Source organism: Podarcis melisellensis, assembly GCF_964234715.1.
Source record: "Podarcis melisellensis genome assembly, chromosome: 2".
Lineage (NCBI taxonomy): Eukaryota > Metazoa > Chordata > Lepidosauria > Squamata > Lacertidae > Podarcis > Podarcis melisellensis.
In genome coordinates, this window is record NC_138529.1 from 14,263,651 (window position 1) to 14,286,483 (window position 22,833).

Genomic DNA, 22,833 nt, shown 5'->3' on the forward strand with positions numbered 1-22,833 from the left:
AAAATATCTCAAGGGCTGCCACGTGGAAGATGGCGGAAGCTTGTTTTCTCCTGCTCTGGAGGGTAGGAATCAAACCAATGGCTTCAAGTTACAAGAAAGGAGATACTGACTCAACATCAGGAAGAACTTTCTGACAGCAAGAGCTGTTTGACAGTGGAACGGATTCCCTTGTGGGGGCTTTTAAGCAGAGATTGGGAGGCCATCTGTCATGGATGTTTGGATGCCAGGGATTGGAGAAGATGACTTGTCCCTTCCAACTCTCCGATTCTATGATTTTCAAAACCTCTTAAGCAGAATGTGTACAGTGTTACTTCTCAGAGTGATCAAAGTTTGCTTGCTTAAGGGTGGAGATATCAACCACCTCAAAGTTGGCAAGTTCTATCATTTTATCAGATTTGTGCAAAAAGAGCGAATAACCCTTTTTAAAGTAATGCTATTTATATTTTCATTAAGAGCAGCTGCTTAGGCTGAAGACAGCGAGAGATTCCTGCTTAGGAGAGTGAACGCACCTGGCATTTTTACTGCTGGTACACTGACTTTGGGGTCATAGCTCAGGGATAGGGGCACATAGGTTTACATACCGTATTTTTCGCTCTATAGGATGCACCCGACCATAGGATGTACCTTGTTTTAGAGGGGGAGAACAAGAAAAAAAAAATCTCCCCCTCTCTGCTCAGCGCCCCGTCAGCGAAGCAGCAGGAGAAATGGAGCCCCTTCCATTTCTCCTCCCGCTTGGCTGAAGGGGCACTGCATAGCTCTCCCTCTCTGCTGAAGCCGGGAGAGTCTTGCTCTCCCGGCTTCAGCAAAAGGAACCCGAAGCCTCCGGAGGCTTCAGGCAACATCCCTGAAGCTTTCGGAGTGCAGCGTGAGTTCCCGCAGCACGAGAGTCTTGCTCTGCCAGCTTCAGCGAAAGGAACCTGAAGCCTGTGGAGCAAAGTGAGAACTTGCGCTGCGCTCTGCAGGCTTCAGACGGCTATCCCTGAAGCCTGGAGAGCGAGAGAGGTCAGTGCACATGACCCTTCTCGCCCTCCAGGCTTCAGCGAAAGCAACACGAAGCCTCCGGAGCGCGGAGGGAGCGCGCCCCCTGCGCTTCGGAGGCTTCGCATTGCTATCGCAAGGAGCCTGCATTCGCTCCATAGGACGCACACACATTTCCTCTTAATTTTTGGAGGGGAAAAAGTGCGTCCTATAGAGCGAAAAATATAGTACATTAAATCTCCAGGTTCGATCCCAGTCATCTTCTCCAAGAGAGAGCTGGGAGAGAAGCTGCAGAGCTGTTGGGCTAAGTGGACAATGGTCTAAACGCTTTGTGAAAAGCAGCAGCTTATGTTTCACAAAACCTGTTTGACCAGGAAAGATGGCGACACAAAAGTACCCACATGTCACAGGGAGGCAGTGCCTGACTCCCGCTTTAACCTTTCAAGTTAAGGTAAGCTAGGAAAGGAAACCCAGAAAGAGACTGTCACATTTTAAAAGGAAACTCCCGTATCAGACAGCTCGGTTTACACTGGCACGCACGTCTCACGATCAAGCAAAGAAACAAAGTCGGATTAGAAGTACATCTACTCAGGGTTTTTTTTTTAATTCAATATATTAAATATATATTAATAATTGGAAAAAAGTCACATACTGGAAATTGGAAAGGAGGGATAGACAAATATAAATGTCAAAAAAAAAAAAGTTTGGCAGACTTTACAATACAAAGTTATATACACAGAAAGGCAGAAGGTGTCCTGCAAGTTTAGGGCGAAGCATATTTCTCAGCGGCTCATACAGAAGAGCCCTCCCCCCACACACTTTCCCTCCTCTGCCATTCATTCAATCATCCATTCATCTGTATTTACAAAGCCAACGTGCCCATCCTCTTATATACAACTTTTACACACACAAAAAAGAACACAAAAACACCATCCGACAAAACTTGGCCGCCCCTGACGAAGCAGCAGGTGGGAAGAACAAGCTATCTGAGGGATATGTGCTTACTTACGGCAAAACTGCGCCGCCACTTCCCCCAAGTTGCACCGAGTTCAAGATTGCAAGCAGCTTTTACGGAAGGGAGTTGGAAAAACTAAAAAGAAAAAACCTCATCCAGTTCCCATACTTGAGAGGGAATTCTTCGCCAGGGCCAGGAACGTGGATAAAGTAAGAGAAGGCAATTCTTTTGTTTGAAAATCCCTAACCAGCCTTTGACTATTGAAAAACAAACGAAAAACACAAAACACCAACATATTCCACATGTATTACACAAAGCTGATCTGTGCAACTGTATGGAATTTAGGCGTCGCATTGCACGTGTGGAGCCGTTGGCAAGTTACATGGGAAAGGCAGCATTATTTAGGGATATTTTGCATGTAACCCTAGAAGGCACACCGGGATATTTCCCCCCCCCCACTCCCCACAAGGTAAAAAAAAGAAGAACACAAACTCCAAAAAAAGTTGTCCGAAGTTCAGAGAGAGGAAGAGGAAGAAGAGCGAAGGAGAGCAATGTCCCACTAAACTCCAAGATCAAAAAGGGTGGACGAAAGGAGAAAGGGGGGTGTGGGGACATGATAACGCTAGTGGCCTTCATCTTCCAACCACTAGGCTTAAAAATTTTAAACATCCTCTGTAATGTCTCTGGGGGAGAAAAATGTCCCTGGAAACTCCCCTCCAGGTGAGGGGGTGGCAAGGAACTCCCCTCTGCCAGTTTCTGTCCATCTGCCACCCCCACAAAATATATATATATAAAGCCACCCTCCCCCCAAACAGGAAGAACCACTGATTCACGGCAACTTCCTTCTTTTGGAGTCTTCAGAAAGGCAGCGTGTCCATGAATATTTTGTCCACAATGGGCGGCGGGGGGACCAGATCCTCAAGCTTCAGGTAGAAGATGCGCTGGAGCCCTTGAGTGCAAAGGGTGCGGAGTTCGGGGAGCTTGCCCAGCAGCTTGGAGAGGCAGTTCGGGTGAAGCTGCTCGTTGGTGGTGGAAGTCACGTGGTCTTTAAGGCAGCTGACAATGCGGTTCTGGAGGTCTTCAACCTTCTTTGGCTCTTTTAACCCATGGCGGTCTGGTTTGGAGACGGTGGAGAGGAGGAGGAGATGGCAGCAGCAAGAAAAGAACAGGGAAGGAGTTGTTAAACACGAGAGCGAACCAAGCACTTCTCCTGGTATGCCCCGCAGAGGACCTTAAAGAACCATAGTTTAGAGGTCCCAGGCCCTAAGGAAGTCAGACTATCCTCCACCAGGGCCAGGGCCTTCTCAGTGATGGCTCCGACCTGGTGGAATGCTCTGTCCCATGAGACCAGGGCCCTGCAGGATTCAACTTCCTTCCGCAGGGCCTGTAAGACAGAGCTATTCCGCCTGGCTTTCAATTTGAACTTAGCCTGGTCTTTCATTCCCCTTCCTTCCCTCCCTCTCCCCTTTTTATGAAGATGACCCGCTCTGGGATCCTACAGCTAGTTCTCCCCTGGTCTCCTTGCCGGCCCAAATAGGACTAATTTAGACAGCTAGCCCTGGTGATCACCTAACGTTTATTGGATGGATTTCCCCCCTAAATTGATTTTTGAATTCTGAATTTATTGCTATTCACATTTTATACTGCATTTTATGCTTTTTTGTTGCACCAATTAAGTGTTTTAAATTTGTTGTTAGCTGCCCTGAGCCCAGTTTTCTGAACCAGGAAGGGTGGGGTGTATATAAAAAAATATTATTATTTATTATTCTCCCTGATGCAGTCGGACATATTGGGCTCCCCAGGGTCCAATGTGTATCTCACGGTTTTCCATGCTACCCAGGTGCCAGGGACATGGCGTGGGGAGGACCGGGGGAGTCTGTCCCCGGGTGCCGATTTTTGAAAGGGCGCAAGGGGGCACAACCGGGCGCCCCCACGACAGGCTCCCTCCCTCGCCAAGCCACGCCTAGGCTGGGCCATCAGGACTGGAGCGGCAGTGCCTTCCAGATATTGCTGGATCCCCCCTCCCAGAGCAAGTAAAGGTAAAGGGACCCCTGACCATTAGGTCCAGTCGTGGCCGACTCTGGGGTTGCGGCACTCATCTCGCTTTATAGGTCAAGGGAGCCGGCGTACAGCTTCTGGGTCATGTGGCCAGCATGACTAAGCCACTTCTGGAGAACCAGAGCAGCGCACAGAAACGCCGTTTACCTTCCCGCCGGAGCGGTACCTATTTATCTACTTGCACTTTGACGTGCTTTCGAACTGCTAGATTGGCAGGAGCTGGAACCGAGCAACGGGAGCTCACCCCATCGCAGGGATTCAAACCGCCGACCTTCTGATCGGCAAGTCCTAGGCTCTGTGGTTTAATCCACAACGCCACCTGCGTCCCTCCCAGAGCAAGATCTGATCTATCCCTTTCTCTGAAGGCACCTAGAGATTTCACAAACTGATTGGGAGCCTTAAGCACCTCCCTTCCAGAGATCCGGTGCTTCCTCGATCCTGCGCTTTCCGCAGCCTTACCCGTGCACCCCGGAAAATCACCCCAGTGATGTGGGCGCCGGGCCTACCTGTGATGATGACAAGCGCCGCGAGGCAGGAGAAGGAGGGCACATCGATGTTCATGCGGTGGAGGTTCTGGGAGAACTCGATGATGGAGTCGATCCACTCTCCAAAGCCTCGGACACACTGCATCCGATGGAGCACCACCCCGTTGCAGAATATCAGCTTGCCTTCTTCTGGCTTGGACCTGCAAGAGAGAGAGCACGGTTTGAGTTGAAACTTGGACAGTGTGTTTTGGCCCCTAGAGAGAAGGGCACAGAGCCAGTGGGGCAAGCCATTGGGAGTTTGCTGGGCAATGTTGGCTTGGACTGGGCAGTTGGAGCTCATCCCAAACGCTGCTGCTTCACTGGAACTTGGAATCCCAGGGTCACAGAATTTGTTCCAGACAGAGGTATTGAGCCGAGGAGCCTCCTGAACTGGCTGTGAAAGCCATGTCCACTCCCACTGGGCTCTCCCACACACACACAAAAACAGCACCTGTGGTCTTCTCTCTCCCACCATTCCCTTGTCCCAGCAGGACACACGGAAGCCCTTTCCTTCCAGAGTAAGGAAGGAGAGACTGTAAACAAAGGCTTCCTTTGCTCACAGCGTCCCCTATCAAATGTCTTAAAAGGTAAAGGGACCCCTGACCATTAGGTCCAGTCGTGGCTGACTCTGGGGTTGCGGCGCTCATCTCGCTTTATTGGCTGAGGGAGCTGGCATAAAGCTTCCGGGTCATGTGCCCAGCATGTCTAAGCCGCTTCTGGCGAACCAGAGCAGCGCATGGAAACGCCATTTACCTTCCCGCCAGAGTGGTACCTATTTATCCACTTGCACTTTGTGCTTTCAAACTGCTAGGTTGGCAGGAGCAGGGACCGAGCAACGGGAGCTCACCCTGTCGCGGGGATTCGAACCGCCGACCTTCTGATCGGCAAGTCCTAGGCTCTGTGGTTTAACCCACAGCGCCACCCGCGTTCCTATCAGATGTATAAAGGGCCCATAATGCAATAATGTTCAATTCAAGGGCCCTGGGTCTATATATGGAGGATTCTCTTCTCCTCTTGCATCTGTTTGTTTTATTTTGCCATACTGCCACCGTCCCTGCAACCCAATACGAGGTGACCTACTGAGCTTGCCCCAAATTTAGAGGCTAAGCGGATCACTGTGGGTTTCGTACGGCAGCCCTGCTGCTGCACATTTACCTGTACGCTAGCCGGAGAATGAAGAGCTCCAAAAAAGCAGATTCCAGAAGCAGGTCTTGATCCTCTTTCGGAAGCTCTAGGAAGCCCTGGACCTTTTCCGCCCATTTCCGGATGACGTCCATCGAGCCTGTCAACAGGTCGTAGAACTGCTGCACATCAACACAGTCCTCCTTCTCAAACTGGTAGGAGACAGATTCCTGGAACTGGGGAGGGGAGGAAACAAGCAAAGAGGTTGGAAAACAGACACAAACCAGCTCATGGCCCCCGCCTCTGATAACACACTCATTTTATTTTGGGAGGGGGTGGAGAGACAGGCAGGAGTGTAGACACTACCACCAGCACAATGACATTCTCCTTGCTAGCGCTGATAGAAAGGAATCAAGACTGATGTACTCAAGACTCATGGCCAAATAATGTATCTCAAGCCAGAGATTACTAATAATGGCATAGGAGGGCTGAAAATAATGCAAATGTATTTCACATCTAGCAACCACTGCGGCCCTCGGGTTTCAGATACCACATGGGTAGGCGAGTCGAAAAAGCCCGGGACACAGATTTTCATGGACCTCCCATTGCTATGGTGGCTCATTTACTGGAAGCAATGCATTTAGTGTTAACTTTGAAAGTGTATACTCGTTTCTGACCAAACTAGGCCGTCCTAGAGCAAAATATACACCAGTAGGCTTAGTTTGGTCAGAACTGAGTATAGTGATACCTCTGGTTACGTACTTAATTTGTTCCGGAGGTCCGTTCTTAACCTGAAACTGTTCTTAACCTGAAGCACCACTTTAGCGAATGGGGCCTCCCGCTGCTGCCGCACCGTCGGAGCACGATTTTTGTTCTCATCCTGAAGCAAAGTTCTTAACCCGAGGTACTATTTCTGGGTTAGCGGAGTCTGTAACCTGAAGCGTATGTAACCTGAGGTACCACTGTATACACTTCCAGAGTTAACATGAAATACATTACTTCTGGTAAGGTAAAGGTAAAAGGCAAAGGACCCCAGGACGGTTAAGTCCAGTCAAAGGAGACTATGGGGTTGCGGCACTCATCTCACTTTCCGGCGTTTGTCCACAGACAGCTTTCCGGGTCATGTGCCAGCATGACTAAACCGTTTCTGGTGCAACAGAACACTGTGACAGAAGCCAGAGCGCACGGAAACACCATTTACCTCCCTGCCACAGCGGTACCTATTTATCTACTTGCACTGATGTGCTTTTGAACTTCTAGGTTGGCAGGAGCTGGGACACAGCAACGGGAGCTCACTCCGTTGCGGGGATTCGAACCCAAGAGGCTCAGTGGTTTAGACCACAGCGCCACCCCCCCCCATAACAGCTAGAGGGTTGTGAAAGCTTGTGTCCTGGGCTTTTTAGACTCCTCGACTCACATTCTAGGGACGCGGGTGGCGCTGTTTGTTAAACCACAGAGCCTAGGACTTGCTGATCAGAAGGTCGGCGGTTCGAATCCCCAGGACGGGGTGAGCTCCCGTTGCTCGATCCCAGCTCCTGCCAACCTAGCAGTTCGAAAGCACGTCAAAGTGCAAGTAGATAAATATGTACTGCTCTTGCGGGAAGATAAATGGCGTTTCCGTGCGCTGTTGTGGTTCGCCAGAAGCGGCTTAGTCATGCTGGCCACATGACCCAGAAGCTGTACACCGGCTCCCTCGGCCAATAAAGCGAGACGAGCACCGCAACCCCAGTTGGCCACAACTGGACCTAATGGTCGGGGTCCCTTTACCGTTTACCTTTACCCACATTCTATCTGAAACCAAAGGGGTGGATTGTTTGCTAGGTGTGATTTCCCCCCTCCCCCCAGCTGTCCTAGCCCACTATAGTGTATTCTCTGCTCAAGAGGCATTCAAGTGTCTAGGCAGCTGATTTGGGGCTGGAAGGTATATCCAAAACCAAAAAAAACCCCACCCCTTCAGCTCAGGCAAGTTCCACTAACAGGACCTGCGGCATCTGTTGGGAAGGGCTTTGCCCTGCTGAACTGCCTAGCCCTTTGCTCCAAGTCATTCCATGGCATGTTAGACTACCTAGGCACTTAAAATGGCACCATTATTTCAGGGCATTTCAGCCTGCCACGGGACCATTTGGGGCATCCCACAAGGAACAAAGTACAAATGTGTTTTGTTTATCTGCCTGGCACCTTCTCTCCCCACCCACCCCAAGTCAGCCACGAGTGCCACAGGCTGTAGGAACACAGATTAGTAAGTACCTTGGAATAATCAAGCTTTGTTGCGCTGGGTATGGAATCTATGTGCGCTCTCACAAGAGAGGAGATGAGGCTGACCGGAGAAGTATCTTGAGTTTGCTTGGGTTTGGAGGGCAAACGACCACGCCGGCCTTTCAAGCTGTCCGTCCGCACCACTGAGGGAAGGAGGAAGTGAAAAAAGACACACATTCAGAGAGGTTGGGAGCAGAGACGTGCGGGAACTATCAACAGGACTAACTGTGGGGCTTAGGAAGGTTTTAATCGCAGGATGGAATTTGGATCCCGGCCAAAGTGGAGCAGGCATTGGTCTAATTGCCGTATGCTAGGTACATTTCACAAGATGGCGTGTTGGGGTTTAGCCACACCGGTATTCTGTACAGTGGTACCTCTGGTTATGAACTTAATTCGTTCCGGAGGTCTGTTCATAACCTGAAACCGTTCTTAACCTGAGGGACCACTTTAGCTAATGGAGCCTCCCACTGCTGCATGATTTCTGTTCTCATCCTGAGGTAAAGTTCTTAACCCGAGGTACTACTTCTGGGTTAGCGGAGTCTGTAACCCGAAATGTTTGTAACCCGAGGTACCACTGTATTTCACAACTGCACAACAGAAGTGTGGAATGCGATACAGTAGTACCTCTGGCTAAGAACTTAATTCATTCCGGAGGTGTGTTCTTAACCTGAAACTGTTCTTAACCTGAAGCACCACTTTAGCTAATGGGGCCTCCCACTGCTGCCACCCAATTTCTGTTCTCATCCTGAAGCAAAGTTCTTAACCTGACGTACTATTTCTGGGTTAGCGGAGTCTGTAACCTGAAGTGTCTGTAACCCGAGGTACCACTGTAATTGTATTAAGTGGGTGATCTCTCTTGATGCTACTGAACTACAGCTCCCATCACCTCTGACCACTGGCCAAGCTGGCTGGGGGCTGATGGGAGTTGGAGTCCCACAGCATCTGGAGGGCTGCAGGTTCCACAAGCCTGTTTGACATCTCAAGTGCTGGTCTTGGCCAGTCAAAGGAAGCTTGCGACAAGAGTTGCTTCTCCTCCCCTCATGCTAAATCATTTACATGTCCTCTCTCATTGGCTCTTTGCTCTGAATAATTCTGCTCCTGACCCCACACTTAAAAAGCCCCAAACCCCTTTATGTAGATCTCGCTGGGCAGAGCGAGGCAATGACACCAGCAGACTGTTGTTATCTGGTACACCCAGCCAAAATATGGCACAGATCACATCAGCACAGAACCTAATCACCCCTTAATCCTTCTGACAATTCACTGCTAAAGAGCAGATTTTCCTGACTGCTTCAATGGACGTTGATGACTGTAAAATGAGATTTAAATCTGCGAGTGATTGCGAAGACCAAACGCATTAAGGTGCTTGCCTTGGGCAAATAACACAGGCCACAAGCCGATTAAACCCCTGATCTTATTAACACTTTAACCTGCGCATCAAACTCAACAAACAGGGACGTCTCTTACCTTCTTTGACCATTCCCACGGCAAGGCACTTCTGGAAACGACAAAACTGGCACCGGTTTCTCCTCCGCTTGTCCACAGGGCAGTCTTTATTGGCCAAGCAGATGTATTTGGCGTTCTTCTGTACAGTGCGCTACGGGAGACAGAAGAGCAGCGGGGACATTTAGGACTCATCACACGCATGCGCAAAAACACACGGGGCATCTCCAAGCTTGGTGTCGAGGAAGACAAAAGGCCCGTTTATTTATCGCAGTGTTCCTACAACCCTGCCGTTTCCAGTTTCACAAAAATACGACAGAAATCGTATGCCAGCTGAGGGCGGCCGCACCTTCCAGACACAGCTGTGCCTTCACATTTCCGCATCTTGAAAGACCTACATTGGCTCCCAGTACATTTCTGAGCACAATTCAAAGTGTTGCTGCTGACATTTAAAGCCCTAAACGGCCTCGGCCCAGTATATCTGAAGGAGCGTCTCCACCCCCATCGTTCTGCCCGGACACTGAGGTCCAGCACCGAGGGCCTTCTGGCGGTTCCCTCATTGCGAGAAGCAAAGCTACAGGGAACCAGGCAGAGGGCCTTCTCGGTAGTGGCGCCCGCCTGTGGAACGCCCTCCCACCAGATGTCAAAGAGATAAACAACTACCTGACATTCAGAAGTCATCTTAAGGCAGCCCTGTTCAGGGAAGTTTTTCATGTGTGATATTTTAGTGTATTTTTGGTTTCTGTGGAAGCTGCCCAGAGAGGCTGGGGAAACCCAGCCAGATGGGCGGGGTACAAATAATAAATAATAAAATTATTATTACTGTTACTGTTACCATAATGCCACAGAAATGGGGTGATGAAAGATGAAAATGGCACTGAGAAGGTCTGACGTCAGTGAAACCGAAGCGTCCCTCTCTCCAAGATCTGCAATTGGCTCACCTCAACCACTAAAAGTCTGAAAGGCCTTTGTGTGGTATACATAAGATCTGGGTCTTTATGCATTCATGCAACTGGAGAACAGTTTAATGCAATATGCATTAAAAAGGGGGCAGGTCTGAGCAGCCGTATCCCTTACCTTTCCTGCCCCGACCTGGCCACAGTGATCCATGCGACTGTCACCTCCAGGCTTGACTACTGTAATTCGCTCTACGCGGGGCTGCCCTTGAAGCTGTCCCAGAAACTCCAGAGGGTGCAGAATGCTGCAGCGAGGCTCCTCACGGGGTCTCTGCCATGGGAGCATATTCACCCAGTGCTTTTCAAGCTGCACTAGTTCCCAGTAGAGTACAGGGTCAGATTTAAGGTGCTGGTTTTGACCTTTAAAGCCCTTCACGGCCTAGTACCTACGGGACCGCCTCTCCCGGTATGCCCCACGGAGAGCCTCAAGGTCCATTAATAGCAACACCCTAGTGGTCCCAGGCCCTAAGGAAGTTAGATTAGCTTCAACCAGAGCCAGGGCCTTTTCAGCACTGGCTCCGGCCTGGTGGAACGCTCTGCCTCATGAGACCAGGGCCCTGCAGGATCTGATTTCTTTCCGCAGGGCCTGTAAGACAGAGTTGTTCCACCTGGCCTTTGGCTTGGAGCCAATTTGATTCCCTCCCCCTCTTTCTTTTTTCTTTCTCCTCCTGTGATGAGGCTGCATTTTAATATTTTAATGTTTCAGTATTTTAATGTTGTATTTTAATCTTGTTTTTAAGTTGTAATCATTCAACTTGTTTTTATTATTGCTTGTTAGCCGCCCTGAGGCCGCCCTTGGCTGGGGAGGGTGGGGTATAAATAAATAAATAAATAAATAAATAAATAAATAAATAAATAAATAAATAAATAAAATAATAATAATAATTGAAGCTCTCGGTCGTGGGACAAGTTAGAAAGTCACACATCCCAAATGGGGCCGTTCAAAATGCAAATCAAACAACTCTGGGTAGAAATCTGAGCATTTTGAAGCAGCTGAATGTTGGGTCTGCTGCACGCCCAGCCAAAAATTATATAAATCTTGTAAGTAAACAAGCATTTACTATGCCGCCGCCACCTCCTCCTCCCGGCTATTTTACAGGCATAAAGTACCTGAATTACAAGCAACGTGTCACATGGCTGCTTCAAAGCGACAGAGACAACATGGAGCCCTGCCATTCAGGTTTGGCCAAGAGAATTAGCTCAGAAAGTTTCAGGATTCAAAATGTCCCCAGCCAGCCACCCACAGCTTTGCAGATTCGGAGATCTGGCCGTTTGACAATTGGCATGAGGCCGTGTCTACCCACAAACAAGTTGGTATCACAGCTATTCCGTCGCTTTGGGTGCAATGGGGAGGCAAGTTAAGAATCTCATAGGGAATTTCTTCCTCCCCACTGCCCAGTAAGGACATTGTGATCAGCAAATGGAACTTGGTTAAGTTTTGCCACGGCCAGATGATGATCAGCTTGTGGTAACATGGAGACGGGCTTTATCCTTGTGGCACCAGTGTTGCGGAATACCCTCCTTGCCGAGATATGAGAGACCCCATCAGTATTGGCGTTCCGACGGATCCTGCAGACCCATTTGCTCAGGGACACATTTCCCTGAACTTGACCTTATTGTTTCAGCTGTGTTTTGATTATCATGCTTTTTAACTGCCTTGATTTATTGTACATTTTAATGACAGATGCTGCAATGCTCTGTGTAATTTAATTATGCATAGATTTTGTAACGGATTCCAGAGTTGTAAAACGACTCGGAAGCCATTTTGGCATATAAGGGTTAAACAAACAAACAAAATGACTTTGCAGCATTTTCGGGTCCCGTGGAAGGAGCCATGAGACTTGAAGTGGTGCTAAGCAAAACAGATTTGTAGTACAGATATATCCTTAGACACATCTGCTGCTTTTAAGTACCTAGACTTACAGGAGGGTGTTCAGACACTGCTTCTCTTGTAGAAAATGTCAGGATCAATAATAATAAATCATCATCATCATCACCATCATCATCAATATTATTTATACCCCACCCATCTGGCCGGGTTTCCCCAGCCACTCTGGGCAGCCTCCAACAAAATATTAAAATACAGTGGTCTGTTTAAAAAGCTTCCCTAAACAGGGCTGCCTTCGGATGTCTTCTAAAAGTCTGGTAGTTGTTGTTCTCTTTGACATCTGGTGGAAGGGTGTTCCACAGCGCGGGTGCCACTACCGAGAAGGCCCTCTGCCTAGTTCCCTGTAACTTGGCTTCTCGCAGTGAGGGAACCGCCAGAAGGCCCTCTGGGTTTGGTTTGCAAGATCTGCTTGTGTTCACTAACTCCCTCCCTACTCCTCTGTCATTGAAGTTTTGTGTCCTGAAGTTTATCACCTCCAAACTTATAAATGTTATAAAACTACAGCAGAAGTGGGAACTTTAGGAAATGGTTGTGCTGTTAGTAGACCAGCCTTCTCCTGGCCACAGGCACTTACTCTAGAGTTAATACAGTTAATCCAATTAAATTGTTTTCATTAATTTGTTGCTGCTTGGTCTACGCTACTGTGTTTGATTAATTTGTTCTTGTTGTTTAGCGATCGCAGTGTTTGTTGTTAGAGCATGGTGCTGATAACGCCAAGGCTGCAGGTTCGAACCCTGTATGGGACAGCTACGTAGCAGGGGGTCAGACTTGATGTTCCTCAGGGTCCCTTCCAACTCTATGGTTCTATTATAAGCAGAATACATATATTAAATCAATTTAACTCGACCCCAGAGAGAAGATTTGCAGGGAGGAGGAAGTTCTCAGAATTCCCCTGCTGAATTCTCAGAACTGGAATCAGGGTGGGTCTATCTTGGCCAGGAGATCAATACTGAGGGCTTCATACATAGAGGCTGCTTGGCTACTTAAGCATCTCCACAAACTTTCAGCTAAAAGCCAGGGCCTAGTCCAGGGACAAGTAGCATATGGCCTTCAAGATATTGTTGGACTACAACTCCCATCATTCCTTTGACCATTGAGCCAGGCTGGCTGGGGCCGATCAAAGTTGGAGTCCCACAACCTCTGGAGGGCCACAGGACCCCTCCCACCCATGCCTGCTCTGGTCTATTGACTTGTGGAGATGTGTGCAGGCTGTTGCTTGCAGCAGAAAGGAATTCTGCACTCCAGGAAACAACCCCATTCCTAGCTGTTGTGGGTTTAATTGTGGAAAGTTACTAGATGGAACAAATGCGAACTTTTCAGAGAGACGGAGGGCTTCCTAAAGGTCCCTTAGCCTGCAGAAAGCTCATCTCCAACCTTCCAAAAATGCTCTTGCCACCTACCCCTGTGAGGGGACAGAGAGCTCTCACAAAGACCTCCTTTATTTGGAGAGGCCAGGGAAAGGTCCGATGACTCATCCCTGTAGCAGTCAACAGAAGAGGCTTCCTCCCTCTCTCTCCTCCTCCTCCAAAAAGTCCCGGCATGCTTTGCATTGCCTCTAGAGACACATGGAGGACTGGAATGCCTTTCCTAGCGGCATCCAGCACATAGAAGCATGCCCCATACATTTAAAGCACATGACTCTCCCTTTTTTAAAAGAAAAAGCATCATGGGAACTATAGTTTACTCTTTCATAGAGCTATTCCCAGCACCCTTCGCAAGCTACAATTCCCAGAATCCTTTGGGGAGGGATAGTACAGTGCATTAAACATAGATATAGCTTGAAAAACACCACCACCAGCACATGAGAATGTTCTCAGTTTTGAGGGCGAGCCAGAAAGCTGTTCTTCTTACCTTGAAAAACCCCTTGCAGCCTTCGCAGGTCCGGACACCATAGTGTTGGCACGAGGCGTTGTCTCCGCACACGGCACAGCGCCCCTCGTTGGACCCCGGGCTGCGCGCCTTGCTTGGCGAGAGCGAACTGTCCATTAAGCCGGAGCCGTCCAGGACCGGCGAGGCCTGGCTGAGCGGCAAAGGGGAAAAGCTGACCGACGAGGAAGGTTGTGGGAGAGAGAAGACGTCTCCGTCCACCAAGTGCTGGTGGGTGGGCGGCTGCATCTTCAGGGGGCTCTGCGGAGGGACCCCGGGGCTGTGAGCCGAGGGGCCGAAGGAGAAGTAGGAGGGCTGGGCGGAACTACTTTTGGGAGGCTCCGTTGCCGCCGACGCCCAAGGCCTCATGCCCTCGTAGGCGTGCGTGGGGGAATAGGCCCCAAAGGAGTTCTCCCAAGATGGCCCCTGGGAAGTCTGGTAGCTTGGCGTGGAAGGCGAAGGGACAGAGCAGGGGCTGCCGTAATAGTCCGAGCCGCTGGAGGACATCGTCTCGTCCAGCTGGCTGCTGAAGGAGCCGGGGTAGCAGCCGTACACTTGGAAATCCTCCAGCTTGAAGGAGGCGGCTGTGGGGTTGGCGGCTGGGATCTGGTAGAGGAAAGCGTCGAATTCACCGGTGTAATTGTCCATGAAGGTGCTGAAGCTGGGCAGAGAGGTGGCGGCGGCAGTGATCTCTGTGTTAACCAGGTCCATGGTGGGTTTGCCAAGCTCGGGGGTCAAGAGGTCCGCTGGGTAGCGCTCACAGGGGCCTCCGCTCTGAAGCAAGGTCCCATATTGGGTTTGGATACAGGGCATCTCTAGAAGGAAAGGGAAGGGGAGAGGGAAAAGAGAAGAGAGTCGGCTGTCAGTTATGGGATAGTCGGTCGTACAATATCCTCTGAGAGGGAGCAGCTGGCCCATTAGGGAAACTGGGGCACTGCCCCACCAATCTCAGTGTAACCTCGGCCAGCCCGTTGCCTTATGCACAGCCCAGGTGAGTGGTATTGCCTGTTGTCGTCTTCCTCTTTAATTTCAGTGTTGCCCCCTTGTAGGATGGGGGCAAAATTGGTTAGCTCTGCCTCTCATTAGCCCTGTCTGCACCTGCTGTTCGACTCTCTAGCTCCACCTGCTGTTGGCCTCCCTACCTCCCACCCAACCAGTCTCAAAGGGCACCAGCCAACAGCTGGCAGGGTGGGTGTTCCTAGTCTAGAGACACATCCATTAGCTGGTTAACATGAGAGGTCAGTGGCTAAATGGCTGCTATGAAAGCGGAAGGGGAAAAGGGAGCCCCACCTAACAGAGGTTGCTGCTGGCGAGCGCCCTTACAAACAGAGCTGACCCAAGACGTTTTTGCTACCTGAAGCAAGGGACAAGATGCCACCCCCTGTCCCCAACACCAGGGGGCTGCTAACAGGACCAGCAGCTGAATCCTGCATCCTGACAATATAGGTGAAGCATCTGAGGGTAGCAGGAGGGTTGCTGGGGGTGTCACACGACACACAAGAGCCTTGTTCTCCAACACCTTGCTGCTGCCCCCAGTGATTGCTGACTTGTTATGCCCAATGGTAGGGCCTGCCCTGCCCTGCTCATCTCATCAAAATCTTGGCCCCCATTCATGCAAACAGTTTCTTCAGTTTCCCATACATGTAGGCATGCCAGCCTATTTCATTCATGCAAAGGAGTCCTCTGCTCAAAGGAGGCCTTTACAGATTTGTGGGGCACCTTTTGTTCATGGGAGGAAGGAAATTTGTAGGAAATTTTATCCTGTATTTTCATCTTGTGAACCATTCTGGGATCTTCGGATGAAGGGCGATATACAAATTTAATAAACAAATCAGCAGGAAACAGAGCCAAGCACAAACTCTGGGCATTCCTAGAGATACCCATCTCCTTGGGGCACTAACAGCACTTTGGGTTAAATGAAAACACCTCCATTTGCCTTTGTAAAATGCACGGCGCCAGCATTTTACCGGATGCCACTGTCGACTAGAGGCAGATGCAACATGCAGCCAACTATCCAACTTAAAAGAGAACTGCCAGGGATTGCTCTTTTGCAACATCTAGTCTCTGACACCCCTGGCTAACAGCAAGAACAAGGTCTGTAGATCTAGCTGGTTATGGGGCACTGTGCATGGCGATGGTCATTTTTGTTGAAAAGGCACCATTATTTTTAAAGGATTTATTTCCTAGCCGTCTGAGCCGATATCCAACAGGTGCATGATCACTGGGTGGAAAGACACAATAGGAAAGACCCTCCTGTTGTCTGCATCATGACTGTTGTGCGTGGGCGATGTTTATTGTTCCTTGCCTAATAGGAGGCATGCAGCTGGGTGAGCTCATTTCCACTCTTATTCTTCCACCTCGCACAAATTTGCTGGGAACCCGCTGTGGGCACAAGCCTTAGGCAACAGTTTCCTTGGTAATGCGGAGAATGCAACCGACAGCACAACTGGGCAACCAACCAACACAAGATCCTTTTAACTTTGAAGCTGAGACGATGATCCTGGCTTGTGCCAACAGAGGATGAGCTTCAAAGGCAAGGAGGAAAGCAAAAATCACATTGCCCCACCTCCAGCAAAACCACCCCCAAAGAGCCAGCTTATATAGGACCCACAAGGCATGTCTAGTAGCATGTAGGAACAAACACAGGCTCCTTCAGGGAATGGGTATGCTTGTTCACACTATTTACTTCCTTGAGGAGGGCCATGTGGACTGCCTGAAGCTGGCTCACCAGTGCAGGCATTTGGATGGGGATGATAAAATTGTAGAGTCAGAAGGGACCCTGGGGTCATCTAGTCCAACCCGCTGCAATGCAGGAACCTCAGTTTAAGTATCCATGACAGATGGCCATCCAACCTCTGCTTAAAAGCCTCCAAGGAAGGAGACCCCACAACCCCCTGAGGGAGAACGTTCCACAGATGGATGAGTGAGGGGAGAGAGGGGATGAAATATAAATAAATAGGAGGAGGCATGGGGAAATAGATGTCTTCCCATTTGGGCATCACTCCTGCTGGTTGAGGACAAAATGGAGATGCCAAAAGGCATTTGTGCAAGGAGCCATGTTCTGGAAGTGAAGGGACAGCAAAGGAGCATGGGGAGAACTTTTAAGAACTTTTTATTCCAAACACAAAAGGTAGTTATCCAAATGGGTTTGAACCAAGGCTGGGGAAACTGTGGCCCTACAGATCTTGCTGGAGCACAACTCCCATAATCCAGGAATTACTGGGCCAGGGCTGGTGGGAGAGTCTAACAACACTGGGAGGGACACAGAGCCCACAGCTTTGGTTTTAAACAGGCAAGACCACCAAGGTACTGAGGCTGGACTCAAGTCCTTGACTGATGCTGTTTAGAGATTCCGCAATGCTTGGGACTTCCCAAGTCCACCTCCAGACCTTCAGCTTTTCCTTTCGTCCTAATCTTCCCCGAATTTGGATATCTCAATATTCCCACAATCCAAAGTGTGGAACGTAACAACAGTGTGGACTTAAGTGCCCTCGGATATTAGGCCGTTTCTTTCCTATCAAGAAAAGAGCTGGGCTTGGAAACTATAATCCATAGTCAGACATCACTAACAGTAAGTAGTTCACGTGCATTTTTCTTTTCACTTCCTGCCCCCTTAAAGATGGACAGCACACCTACAAAACTGGGAGGGAAATGCTGTTGTTTTGCAAAACTTACTTATTTCGTAAGATTTACGTCTGGCTGATTCTAGGAGGGGGAAAAGCTTGAGAGACATTATTGCTCCATGCATCTCTCATGCACGTAATGAAGAGGTAGATTGTAAAAAAAGAAAGAAAAAAAGGATTATCTGTTGAGTCACACCTTTGCCTGATCACTGCTCACATTGACCTTAAAAAAGTGCTTCTTCTAAAGGGCTGTTCTTATCTCTTGAGGCTCAAGCTGGGCAGCAATTTAAGCGCTGGCACAGAGAAGATACAATAAATCAGGGTGCCTTTACCCCCAAGAGGCACCCTCATGCTGAAAGTACGCTCTGTGGGGGTTTGACAGCAAATGTCCCCCTGCCCTGTGGAAGAGGAGACGTAACAGGAGTTTTTGGCACAGGCAAAAACCAAGACAGTAAGCAAGTTGCGGCAAGTTGATAATGTCATTCATATCGCAGACCTTTAAAGGTTAGATTCTGTTTGGTGAAGGAGCTTCTGCTTTAATGGGCAGTAAAGGATCACGGAATGCAGATATACGCAGAGTTCCAAGGACAAGGTTAAGGAGCTCTCCTTGGTGGGAAACAAACTCCTCCTTGGTTGCAGTGGTACGGGGACAACTGCGGCTACGGACCGGTCAGAACCACAATCTCTCAGTTAAGCTGCTGTTCATTCAGCTGGCCTCTGGAAAAGAAGGTTCTCCCACCGAACTGAACCAGGATGCCCTCCCTCCTTGCCCAGTTTAGAAAGAGTGCCAGGTAGCACGCGCCACATCCCTGTGGCAGAGCAGAAACCACGTGGGCAGAGGAAGCTGATGGAATGGCAGGTGCTTCGGCTGTAGCGAGGACAGGATTCATTTCAGTTACCTGAATGGGCACCCAAATGTTGACCTTCGCAACACACTTCCTTCCAGGGCAGGAAGTGGCAGAAGCAGCCCCCAGGGTTTCTAACAGTTTGCCACTCCAGTGGCATCTGCAAGGGAGTTGCCATCACCCGTGTTAGAAATTCAGATCTATAAACTAGGCTCTCTTAATCCAAGATTACAGCCACCAAAGCAGAATGTCTAGTTGCCATTTTGGGGCAAGACAGCTCTAAAGTCTTATTTTTCAAACGATGGACTGACCATGATGGATTGTCAGCTAAACATCTGGCTAGATCAGAAGACAACCTTGAGATAGCTGAAGAACTTTTGAGAACATAAAGAAGGAAAGTCACTTGATCCAGGGACAGCCCATATATATATTGGCCTATTCTGACCTCTTTTTCTGAATGGTGACACAGACCATTCATAATATAAGAATATTCTCCGTAACTGTGAGCAAGGCAGTGGGGTGGGGTAACTGAAGACAAGCCACAGCGTTTAACTACAACTTTGTTCACTACTCCAGCTCAGGCTGCATAGAAAAAGCATTTCGGCTCCTGAAATTCATTCCGATTGCGCAGATAAAATATAACTGATAGAAATCTACAGGATGTGGTATTAGTGTGTAAAAACAGTCAAGATCCAGTGATCCCCAGGCACGAACCTCCAGATGGTGCAGAAGTCAGGTGCCATTATGGCATCCGGGCATCTTCAATTGGTTGCAAGTGGCCGTTAGCCAGGTGCAAAATGCGCCTGGCTAATTTCGAACACTGATCAGGGCCAAAGGTTCCATTTGCCCAACGAGTGGGTGGGCTAGCCCCAATCGATTGCTTTCTAAAAAAGAACCTTCTCTGCATGATACCAGTGTGCTGCCACACTCCCAGCTTCCTTGCTGCCACATAGGCTCGTTATTCTGCTGCCCTAAAAATAGAACCCTGGTACTTAATTGTTAAAGCTTGTTAGGATTTACAGTGCTCTAACACAGCAACAGATGCTACCCTGGGCTCTTCCTTGTGACATAGTATTTATTAGCTCTCTTCCCCCCCAGAGGAAGGCCTGACGTCTGCAAATGCAAGAGGGCCATCTCCCTTGGTAGTACAAATCGAGATAGTTCCATTACATTCGCTGGAGATCAAATCTCAGGGATTGCGGCTGGGATGGCAGAGCACAAGATGACAGCCAATACCATTGGGGCTTCTCAAACAAGGGGGCCTCTTAGGAAAAGGAGGAACAGGGAAAGAAGGCTGCAAGGTGAGAGCATCAGTCGAATGGTGTGACAGATAATGCTAACTTTCTATTGATATTTCTGTCTATAGACTGAAGGAGTCCCATGGAGGAGGGATAGGCAATGTGGTCCCCTCCTAATGTTGCTGGACTCCAATTCCCATCATGCCTGGCCCTTGCCTATGCTGGCTGCTGGCTGGGGCTGATGTTGCTGGTGTCTAACATCACCAAGAAATTAGTACACCTTGGCTACCCCAGGTCCAGAGGTTGATCTACTCAGGTGAGACAAGCAGCCGTCACAGGTCCAGGAAAAGGGAACGCATCATTGACAATGCTCTGAAAACACACTAAATTTGGACAATTCAGGAAATACTCCCTGCAACTCCTGCCCTGCCCCATAGACTCTAAAGGAATCTCACAGCTCTACACTTGCCTTCTGTAGAGATTCCATACATTTGCTTACCATCTTCTCTGTATGAAGAGCTTTCGAAAGGTAGCACAGGAGATTTTCTGGATGCAAACAGGGCTGCTAGCTTGTGCAATGAGTTCTGTCCCCTTTATTCGCTGTAGCAGCCCTTCCAACCAGCCACCATAGCCATACCTTCCAACAGTATTGGTGTATAAATACGGAGCAGCTGACATGCTCAATGTTAGTGTACGGTTTTTGCTCAAGGCAGAAAATCAGGTTAGCAAGGGCTTTCCTGGCCCTGTGGCATGCAAAACATGCCGGCAATACCACACCCACAGTTCATCCCCTTTATGATTGTTACCAGCAAGACACGGGTTTTAACAGCGACAACTATTCTCACAACCTTGTTTATGTCAGGGCAGATTGCTCTCCTGCTGCCAAGACGTAGGGCTAAATTCAGCTAAGTTGCACTCAGAGCAGACCTATTTAAATGAATGTGCATGGCTGCATTTGGCTCAATAATTTCAAGGGTTCTACTTTTATGTTTCTTAACCCAAGGTACTATTTCTGGGTTAGTGGAGTCTGTAACCTGAAGCGTCTGTAACCTGAAGCGTATGTAACCCGAGGTACCACTGTATGGGAAAACCGGCCATTTGTGTGTTGCACTAAGGGGCTCTCAGCATCCAATGTGGGCTCTGTAAGTTGCACATTTGCCTCCAACAGAGGCTCCAAATGCCAGGAGCTCGCTTTGCCTGTGTGCAACGGCACCCTGTGTACTGCTTCTCGCACACAGCCCTCCCCAGCCATCCAAGAACAGTTAATGGGTGCAGTCTTTCCATAACAACGCATTCACCTCTCCAGCTCAGCCAGCCCTTTCCACAGCGTTGATGTCTTCCCAAACACAAATGGCTTCCGTGGCACATCACAAACAAGCAACGGAGGCACGGCTACCTCTTGTACATTCGTGGGCTTGTTTGCTTTTTTTAAAATTTTTGCAGATGGACATAACTTGGTACAAGTTGGCCTCTTTTGCATTTCACAGCTTGGGCATTCAGGTGCCGTGCCTCCACATTCCTTGCTTCAGAGAAAGACAGACACCAGGAAGCATAAACTACCTTGAAGCACATCTGGATAAATCTCATTAGTCTCAGTGGAGTTATTCCAGAGTTAGCCTGAGGATTAATACCTTTTAAAAAAAACTACATTGGTGTAATTGTTCTGGGTTAGACAGGTCATTGCTCAAGCCCAGCAAACTTTCCCCAACAGTGGTCAGAAAATCTGAATGCTCACAGCATTGGCTATGCTGGCTAGTGTATGGAGGGGGCGAAAGATTTCATACCCCTAGTTTAGAGAAATCAACTGGGCACTAACAATATGACCTACTAGCTCCTTGCTTAAAATACTCCCTGCGTTTACAGACCAGACTGCTCAAGAGCACCCCCTGCCGGAAAGCCAAAACAGTAAGGCTAGATCGCTGTCTCTGCACACGATTGTTGTCGTTTAGTCGTCTTAGTCGTGTTCGACTCTCCGTGACCAGAGAGAGCATGCCTTGGAAACTCTCACTTTCTTCTAAAAGCTTCTCCTTTTTTATGTCCATGGAGTTTTCTTGGCAAAATACTGGAGTGGGTTGCCAGTTCCTTCTCCACTGCACATGATTATGTTGGTGCAAATTAACCATGGAAGGGTTCCTAACTTCAGAACCGAAAACAGTAGCTGCTGGTGCTCATGCACGTTTTAAAGCTAAGATGGCTTACAGATATCAAGGGGGCTTGGAACAACGAGTGCAATTTTTACTGTCGGTTTGGAACATATGGGTGAGGTTATCGTCCCACTCTAGGGAAGAAACCCCCACTGTTTATTGGCCAAGACGTTCCAGGGATAACTGCTGGAAATCATTGCTTGTGCTCAAGCCCACCTGAAGGTTGATTCCATCCCAGATGTACAACTATCGAGTGGTATTATAGATGGTGGCCACACCCTCCCCTCCCCATGCCTTTAACAGCTATGCAGAAGGCAGAAATCAAACAGGTGAAGCTTCATACAGTTACATGGATGGCATGATGAGGAAAGCTACGCCTGGAAGACTTCTGAACAAGTCGACATGGCAATCAACTCTGTACTCCATGCTGTCAACAAGACACACACACACAAGCTTCCAATAATTAGAAACCAGACACAAAGTTACTGAGCTGTCAACATCAGATTTCAAGAAGCCCAGATCAGCCACCTGGGATTTTTCCTAGTTCTGATTGTCCCTTGCTTTAGCCTGCCAACAGCAATTTCTCCTAATGGAGGGTATCTGGATGTGATGTAATGAAAGTAGCAGGTCCCTTTTGTAACTGGGGCTACACGCATCTTTACCACTGAATCCAAAGGGACTTCTTTTTTCTTTTTTTAGTAAACCACATTCTTTGTTATTTTAACTCCCGTAAAACAAAACAGACCAAGTAGACATCTTCGGGATGGCATCCTCGCTATTGAACACCACTTCCACAGGAACAGCTCATATTAAACTATGATGAAATCCCCCCCATTTTATAATCGCAGCTGATAGACTCAACTGATTCACGCACCTAGGTTTTTCACCTTACGTGCAGAAAGTTGATGTGGCCCGGAAAAGAAGGTGCCAGTGATGA

At 48.8% G+C, this 22,833-nt stretch overlaps 1 protein-coding gene across 3 annotated transcripts in view; it reads right to left on the minus strand.

Moving 5' to 3' along the window:
* Positions 1–1,550: 1,550 nt before the first annotated feature.
* NR4A1 (nuclear receptor subfamily 4 group A member 1) overlaps positions 1,551–22,833 on the minus strand; it is a 41,748-nt gene continuing 20,465 nt past the window's right edge. For all 3 annotated transcript variants that reach the window (XM_081898701.1, XM_081898702.1, XM_081898703.1), the window contains exons 2-7: positions 14,032–14,861; positions 9,361–9,490; positions 7,885–8,036; positions 5,671–5,873; positions 4,498–4,676; positions 1,551–3,047 (exon numbers count right to left, since the gene is read on the minus strand). In XM_081898701.1, the coding sequence (XP_081754827.1) occupies positions 2,791–3,047; positions 4,498–4,676; positions 5,671–5,873; positions 7,885–8,036; positions 9,361–9,490; positions 14,032–14,861 (1,751 nt within the window). In that variant the 3' untranslated portion in view covers positions 1,551–2,790. The remainder of the gene's footprint in view (positions 3,048–4,497; positions 4,677–5,670; positions 5,874–7,884; positions 8,037–9,360; positions 9,491–14,031; positions 14,862–22,833) is intronic.